The sequence below is a fragment of the Ursus maritimus genome, unplaced genomic scaffold, assembly GCF_017311325.1.
Source record: "Ursus maritimus isolate PB19 unplaced genomic scaffold, ASM1731132v1 scaffold_7, whole genome shotgun sequence".
Classification (NCBI taxonomy): domain Eukaryota; kingdom Metazoa; phylum Chordata; class Mammalia; order Carnivora; family Ursidae; genus Ursus; species Ursus maritimus.
The window spans coordinates 54373942-54382212 of NW_024426885.1; the positions used below are offsets into that span (position 1 = coordinate 54373942).

The 8271-nt window shown below is 53.5% G+C and overlaps 1 protein-coding gene across 1 annotated transcript; it reads left to right on the top strand.

Moving 5' to 3' along the window:
* Positions 1-3080: 3080 nt before the first annotated feature.
* PCBD1 (pterin-4 alpha-carbinolamine dehydratase 1) lies at positions 3081-7787 on the top strand. The gene is made up of 4 exons (XM_040624619.1): positions 3081-3521; positions 6229-6360; positions 6595-6675; positions 7253-7787. Exons 1-4 carry the CDS (start codon positions 3519-3521, stop codon positions 7349-7351), a joined length of 315 nt encoding a protein of 104 aa, XP_040480553.1. The 5' UTR covers positions 3081-3518; the 3' UTR covers positions 7352-7787.
* The last annotated feature ends 484 nt before the right edge of the window (positions 7788-8271 follow it).

Sequence of the window (8271 nt, forward strand, 5' to 3'; positions counted from 1 at the left end):
TGTACTACTAGTTCTCATGGTCCCATGGATTGGCTGGTCTCTGCTGGGCGATGTTCTCACTTGGGTCTCACATGGGACTGCTGGGGTCGAAGTCATCTGAAGGTCTGGACAGCCAAGGAGCCCCCATCCCACGCCGGCGATGATCAGGAGAAGCCACAGGCATGAGCACAGACAGTGAAGGTCTGCTGGAGGGCCGTGTTCGAAGCCTAGCTAACATCCTGCAGACCACCACATATAAAAGCGGACCTTTCACATTCAGGTCTTAACGTGTATCTAACCATAAAATTCACGGAAGAAAAGGAAGAATATTATCATGGCAGGAAAATTATCAGATAAATCCTTCAAAGCACACAGCTATAAGGCATAGGAAAAAAGAAAGAAAGAAAGAAAGAAAGAAAGAAAGAAAGAAAGAAAGAAAGAAAGAAAGAAAGAAAGCCCAGTACACCAACATATAAAATTTCTACCAACAAAGGACACTAGGGAGGAAGTTAGTATACCAATGGCCAATGGGAGGAGATATTTGCAATGTTGAAAATGGACAAGCATTTAGGTCTAGATATAAACTCCTGCAAATCAGCTTAAAAAACAGAACACTGTAGGGGCGCCTGGGTGGCTCAGTCATTAAGCACCTGCCTTCAGCTCAGGGCGTGATCCCGGCGTTCTGGGATCAAGCCCCACATCAGGCTCCTCCGCTGGAAGCCTGCTTCTTCCTCTCCCACTCCCCCTGCTTGTGTTCCCTCTCTCGCTGGCTGTCTCTATCTCTGTCAAATAAATAAAAACAAAACAAAACAAAAACAGAACACTGCAAACTCTTAAAAAAAATGAAAAGACTATTAAAAGGCAATTTACGGGCAATAAGCCCCAAGTGCTCACAAGCAGATGAAGAGGTGTTCGGAATCATCAGTAATCAGAAAAAAACAAAGTAAAACAGCGAGCTCTCATCTTTTACCTATTAACTTGGCAAAAATTGAAAAGCTAGATAATGCCAAGTGAGAGCATTACGTGCGAGCAATGTTGGGGAATAGAAACCCTCCTTCACACGATACACGCGACATGAGGACCAGCACAGCCGCTGCCCGCAGCATCTGAAACTATTTTGGGGTACGTATTCATGAGGAAATTGCTGGATTTATAGGAGATTTATATATTTCTATACTTATATTAAGTTGCCTAAAAAACTGGCCACAGGCCGGAGAGCTACTGAGTTGGGAGAGATGTGCACTGCGGCACATCCGTGTGTGGTGCACACGCACACGCTGGGCGGCTGGTGGTGGCCGTGGCAGGTTGCAGGAAGCTACCCGAGTGTCTGCCCATGGAAGAATGATCACCTATGCTGGTGCCCACCACGGAATACTGCACGGCGGTTGGAAGCTACAGATTAAGTATATATACAGCAAAAATAGGGGAAAGAAACAGAATGAGACATGGCACACAGATCCATTTACAAAAAATAAAAAGACATTCTGACGAAACAACAGCACCTGTTGCAAAACACATACAAACAAAAATAGATATTAACACATTAGAGTCCACAGAGTAACACACTGGGAGGAGAGGAATAAAAGTGTAGCATAGGGATGAAGGTTAATGGGAAAGAAAAATTGTTTTTAACATTAGAGGACTTGTATTTCCTGACTCCAAGACTTACACAGCTATAGAAATCAAGATGTATGACATTAGCATCAAGATGGACAAACAGGGGGCGCCTGGGTGGCTCAGCTGTTAAGCGTCTGCCTTCGGGTCAGGGTGTGATCTCAGGGTCCTGGGATCAAGTCCCACATCAGGCTCCCTGCTCAGCGGGAAGCCCGCTTCTCCCTCTCACACTCCCCTTGCTTGCATTCCCTCTCTTGCTGTCTCTCTCTATCAAATAAACAAAATCTTTAAAAATAAAAAGATGGACAAACAGATCAATGAACAGGATAGAGTTCACCCATATAGGTCAATTATAAGCAAACCACACATATACCGTCAACTGAGTTTTTACAAAGGTATAAAAGCAATTCAGTGGAGAAAGGAAGAACTGATTATCCATACGCAAAAAGTGAATTTGGATCCATAACGCAAAGCACAGGAAAAATTAACACAACGGACCATAGACTTAAATGCAAAACCGAAAACTAAAAAACACAGGAGAAAACATCACACAAAGGAAACATAACAGAAGACGTTGGAGTATGCAAAGATTTCTTAGTTGCAACACCAAAATACTAGTGCATAAAAGTGACATTGGATAAATGTGATTTCGTCAAAATTAAGGGCATTTGCTCTTTGAAAGACAGTGTGAAACACAAAGAAAAAAAAACTAGCAAACTACATCTTTGATAAAGTGCTCATATCCAGAATAAAGAACTCTCAAAACCCAGTAAGAACACAACTCAAAAAGGGGAGGGGGAGCAGGAAATGTAAAGGCAATTTATCAGATTTACCAAGGAAAATAAACACCTGAAAGAGTGTTCAATATCATTAGCCATTAAGGAAACTCAAAGGAAAACCACAATGAGATTCGACTACACATCAGTTAGAAAGGCTGAAATGAAAAAGACCGACCATAACAAATATTGGTGCGTCTTGAGGGTGTAGGCCAACTGGAACTCTCATACACCGCTGGTGGGGGTGTAAAATAGTACAACCACTTTGAGAAGCAGTCTGGCAGTTTCCTAACAAGTTATAAACACACATCTGCCCTATGACCTAGACATTCCACTCCTAGACCTTTACCAAGAAAAATGAAAGCAGATACCTAAACAGACTTGGATGGGGAAGCGCATAGCAGCTTTATTTGTAATAGTGAAAAACGGAAAACAACCCAAATGCCCATCAACAAGTGAGCAGATCAAATTGTGGTATATCCATACAGTGTAACACTATAAAATAAATTTTACTTAGCCATAGAAAGGAAGAAACTATTGATACATGCAACCACAGGGTGAGCCACAAAGTAATTATGCTGAGTCATAAGCCAGACACAAGAGTAGACACTGTATGATTTGCATTTACATAAAATTCTAGGAAATGCAACCTAACATATTGGGCCCGGAAGCAGACGAACTGTCGTCAGAGAAACAAGGAAACTTGTAGGGACCATGGATATGATATGTATATGAGCATGACCGTAGAGATGCTTGCACGAGGGCTCACATATCTCAAAACGCATCAAAATGTGCCCTTTAGTTCTGTGCAGTTTCCTGTAGGTCAGTACCTCAATCAGGTGCCTTTAAAAAAGAAAAAGGTAATCTCGCGTCCAGGGTAGCACGGCTGGTAAGTGGCAGAGCGAGATTCAAACGCAGACGTCCGCACCCGGAGCCCGCGTCGTCAGCCCCTGAGCTCCGGGTAATCAGAGCCCGGAAGAAAGTGCTGGAAGGGAGCAGAGGCCGAGTGCGCGGGTCGCGGCCGAGTTAACGATTACCGGTGGGCGGGTCCTCTCGGCCCCTCCCGCCCGCTGCCCCGAGAGCCCCGCGCCGCCCGCCCGCCGCCGCCACCTGCTGCTCGACCGCGTCCGCACCTGCGCCGCGCCCGCCATGGTGAGGGGGTCGCGCGCCGCTGCCCGCGGGGCCCGGGCGCACGGGAGGGCGGAGGAGAGGAAGGGGCCGATCGCGGGGGGGGGTGGGGGGCGGGGGGAGGCGAGGCTGGGGGACCGTCCCTGGGAGCCCCTCGCCCGCCCGCCGGTCGCCGGGCTTGGAGAGCCGGGGTCTCCGCCCCGCTGCCACCCGCACCCCCGGTGGTGCTCCGGGGCGAGCTAAGGCCGAGAGAGGGGCGGGGGGTGGCGCGGCCCTGTGACAGTGAGGCGCAGCCCAGGCCTGGCCCTGCTCCCAGGCCCATGTCGCCGGGGCGCCTCGCTGCTGCAGGCGGGGTGTGGGCGGTGGCCCCAGGGCAGGGGTGGGGTGGGGGGAGAGGCAGCTGGTGAGCCCGTAGACAGCGCCTCCCCCTCGTTGCGGGTTCTCGTCCACACTGAGAGGAGGGGGGCGTGTTTGTGTCGGAGTGTGAGTAGGAGAGAGGGTGGGTGTGTGCTACTTTGCGCGTGTTTTCCTCCCTCCTCGCCTGCACTTGTGGCACAGGGGCGGGAAAGGCCTCCGTGCACCGGGCGGCAGCCCCTGGGGACCCGATTGCTCAGGGGCAGCCCTCCTCCAGGCTGGGTTTGCCCCCAGGCGGGCCCGGGCCCTACTTCAACACCCCCACTGAAGGAGAGCCCTGGCAGGGGAGGAGTGTGTAGACTGGGGAGGAGTGTGTAGACCAGGGAAGCTTTACTAAACAGCCCCTTTCTGGTCCCAAAGCCTGAGGAGCAGTTGGGACTGCGGTGACAGCTGAGAAGGCACTTGGAAAGCTGTGGCTTGGAGGGAGGGAAGTCGGGGCGGGGGAGGCCGGTTGTGTGTCCCTCTGAGGCCCCAAAGATGCAGGGCAGGGCGGGTAATCAGTAACCTGAGCGCACACTCCCCCAGATGGCTCGGCCAGGCCTGGACAGTGATTTACTAAGCAAACACTGCCCCTTCCCCCACTCTGATCCCAGCTCTGATCCCAGCTCTGAGGGGCTTGCCATTTCAGGCCCAGGCTGTGAAACTTAGGGGATCCTGGAGGACTCTAAAGGGCAAGGGGTGCCTCCTAGGAGCTCATTAGTACCCACCTACTTCTGGGCCAGAGAACTAAGCAGTGGGTTCTGATGCCTGGGCTGACATCATTCATCCTGTTGCCTGGATACACGACCAGGCTTATCAGCCACTGAGAAAGGGCAGGCTCTGGAATGGAGCAGGGGTTGGGCGCAGGATGCAGATCTCGCAGAGCCCAGGAAAGGAGCCGGACCAAGCCAGATCAGTCCAGAGAAAACAAGTGTTTTCAGGAGTGAGAGAAAGATTGACTTTGAGGAGGCCCTAATGCTTTTCTCCTTGGACCCCACACCTGCAGGGCCTGACAAGCCTGCTAGCCCCAGAAAGTCTCCTTTTACAAATGCAGATGGCAAGCCCTTAATAAGGGCTTTACTAAGTGTCCCATTGGCTCCTCTTGCTGATCTGAAATGGTGGTTCTGGGCCCCTTCTACCTTTCAAGCCGAGGGAGGTGAGTGCCGCAGGGCCGCCCTGCTGGACAGTGGCAGAACTGGGGCTCGAACCAATCCTGGGGACACCCACCATGGCTGCCAGGCTGCCGGCTGCCTCATGAAGCTAAATCAACCTCCCGCACATTCTCTCCCCAGACCTTACTGGCTCATTTTCCCTTCAACACTCTAGAGCTTCTGTTGCAGAAGTCTCAATTCTGGGGTCCCTTCAGTGCCTGGGCCTGGATCCATCCCCCCGAGAATGGAACCGGCCTTTGCTTCCTTCTGTTTCTGAGGGTTCCATTCGGGACCCAAACTGTGTGCCAGCTTGGGCTGCCTGGAGGGCACTTTACGCAATAGGTAAATAGGCTGAGGCACTAGGTTTGCCAGTCGCCCTTGGCCAAGTTCCTTCCACGGTGGGCCCGAACCCTGGGGCTCAGGCTCCCCAGGCTGACGGAGTAGACAAGAAGGTGGGAATCCGAAACCCCCAGGCCTGGCAGCTGGTACTCAGAGGCTGCGTGGGGGGGAAGTAGTACCCGTGGGTGTCCACTGTGGTGTGGTGAAGAATCACCTGGAAGGTGTTTTAAGTGCTGGCTCCTTTGCCCGGGCCAGGGATGCAAACTTACACCCCCTCTGAGAACAATGCCTGTGCTCTCACAGATGGAGGGGGATGTGGGGGGCGGGGGGAGGAGAACCGTGGTCATTTTCCCTTTCCAGGCCTCAGTTTCCTTGAGTCACAGTGCGGGCACGGGGGGTGAACTGGATACAGCCCATAACAGAAAAAGGAAGGTTGGACAGTCATGGGTGCTCTTTTTCTGAAAAGTTGTATAGTAACACGTTTGCATCTGGGCTTGATTTTGCTTTCACTCCCTCATTAACATAAGAGACATATGGTGGGGGGCGCTCTGTCAGGCTTTGGGGGCAGGGGTGCGGGGGTGGGGGGGAGTGTTGATCAGCCCCAGTGACTTGCGTCACACCTCAGGATTTTGTTCTCTGAGCAAGGCGTCAAAATCTTAGAACCTATCAGTGCGTGAGCCAGGGCCCCACCCCCAGGGCAGGGTGCCACCCTCAGCACCTCCCTGCCCGTTGCTCTAGGCCGCGCTGCCAGAGGACTGTGGAGTCTGGCTAACTTCTTATGACTGGGGCCCTCTCCGGGGTCCTGGAGAAAGAAAGGCCCGTGGGCCTCTTTTGATTTCCTCTCCCAGGCTGGCAAAGCGCACAGGCTAAGTGCTGAGGAGAGGGACCAGCTGCTGCCAAACCTGAGGGCTGTGGGGTGGAATGAGCTGGAAGGCCGAGACGCCATCTTCAAGCAGTTCCATTTCAAAGACTTCAATCGGGTATGTCGCCGGGTGGGACAGGGTTTCTGAGACTGGGGCGGATGGGGTTACACCCCAGAACTTATTCTCTCCCTCAAAGCCCTGCTACCCGAGCCCCTCAGACACCCCCCAGTCGGGCTGGAGTGTCATCCTTGGGGACTGGAGAGAGGGGAGACGGGTCTTGGGTTCTCCCTGCCTGGAACTCTCGAGCAGCCCTCTCTCGGAGCGCTGACCGGGTCTCACTTCACTTCACAGGCCTTTGGCTTCATGACGAGGGTGGCCCTGCAGGCTGAGAAACTGGACCACCACCCCGAGTGGTTTAACGTGTACAACAAGGTGAGCGGCGCGGGCCTGCGGCGGCTGGCCGAGTCCCGAAGGCCCTTCGCTGGCCTTGCCTAGGGGCCTCCCCGCCCGCAGTCGGCCTGTCCGCTCCTCCTGGTCCTGTGGGCTCCTTCCCGGGGTCGACATGCAGGACAGCCAGGCTCACTACACATTAGGGAAGTGCCGCTGAAAACGCTCGCGGAGAACGTGCGGTTGAGGTAGACAGTAAGCAGGCTTCGAGAAGGCCGAACCACAGAAGGCAAGGCTGTGGGGCTCGGCCGATTCGTGGCTAAGAGCGCTAAATAAATGGCTTAAATCCTCCCAGAGGTGCGGAGGAATGAAAAAGTGGTCACCGGAGCTGAGAACACGCATGCCCCGCAAACAGATCGGACCGCATGCCGACCGAGCGCGGGCATTGGACGCCTGCCACGGGCCACGACGGGAGGGTTGGCACCGTCGCTAGAGACGCTCGGGAACGCAGCCCCCAGGCAAGAGCCTGGTGACTGGCTGCTTCCCTGGAGCACGTGGTGTGGCCAAGCCCCGCAGCCGGGACCCTCTCCTGCTCCGGGCCGAACCTCTGGTTTTGTTCCAGGTCCACATCACGCTGAGCACCCATGAGTGTGCCGGCCTTTCGGAACGGGACATAAACCTGGCCAGCTTCATCGAACAAGTAGCCGTGTCCATGACCTAGGCCCTGCCCTTCCTCTGTGAGTTCTTCAGGGGAAGGGGGTGACTGCATCGGGAATCCAGGGAGGGAACCGGGGAGCCCTGAGGTGTGGCTGCAGCCCGAACGGCCAAGTGGATGCTGCTGCCTCCGGCTAGGGGAGAGTCCTTGCTGTGGAAGGAGATGCCAGCGCCGCCGCCCTTTCCTCCCCACCCCGCTCTTCATCCTCGGCGCTCTGTTCCACGTACGCTGACTACGGTCTTCCCTTGCTGGAAGACTTCCCACAGCTGTAATGGTCTTCTTGCCAGGCTGTGTCCTGCTCCCTTTCTAATTCATTTCCCAGGAAGCTGTGTCCGAGATGCACCAAGTCTTAGCTTAGAAACCAGGACCCTAAAGTCAACCCCGCTGTATGTGACAGAAACACGTGTGCTTTTGCCTCAAATAAAACTAGTGTTTCACTTGGTCTCAGGCTCTAGAATCTTCCTTTCCATAAGTCAGTCCACATTTGAGTCAACAGGCATTTAAAGCCCTTATTCTGTGGGAGGCACTGTTCAAGGCATTGTGGGGGCGGAAATGGGACCAGACCACCCTGCCTTCGTGTAGGGGAATTAAGCAGGAAGCAGTTAACTACCACTAGGCAGGACGAATGAAGGCAACACTAGAGGCAAGGGCAAGAAATGAGCTAAGGGAACACGAAGTGACGGACTTGTGCCTCAAAGACCTGAATGGGATTCCTGAGGCAGGGATGGCCGAAGGGGCACCACGACTAGAAGTAAAGGTATGCAGGACACCTGTGCTTATGCACGGTAGGGTCTACGACTAGAAGGGCAGTCTGCGGTCTACAACATCCCAGGGGAAGATTTCAAATCCTGACAGTGTCTTGCAGTTTCTTAGAGACATAGCCAGAGTCTCAAGGCTTGCCTGCTTTTACTGTGTAAGGGAGAGGA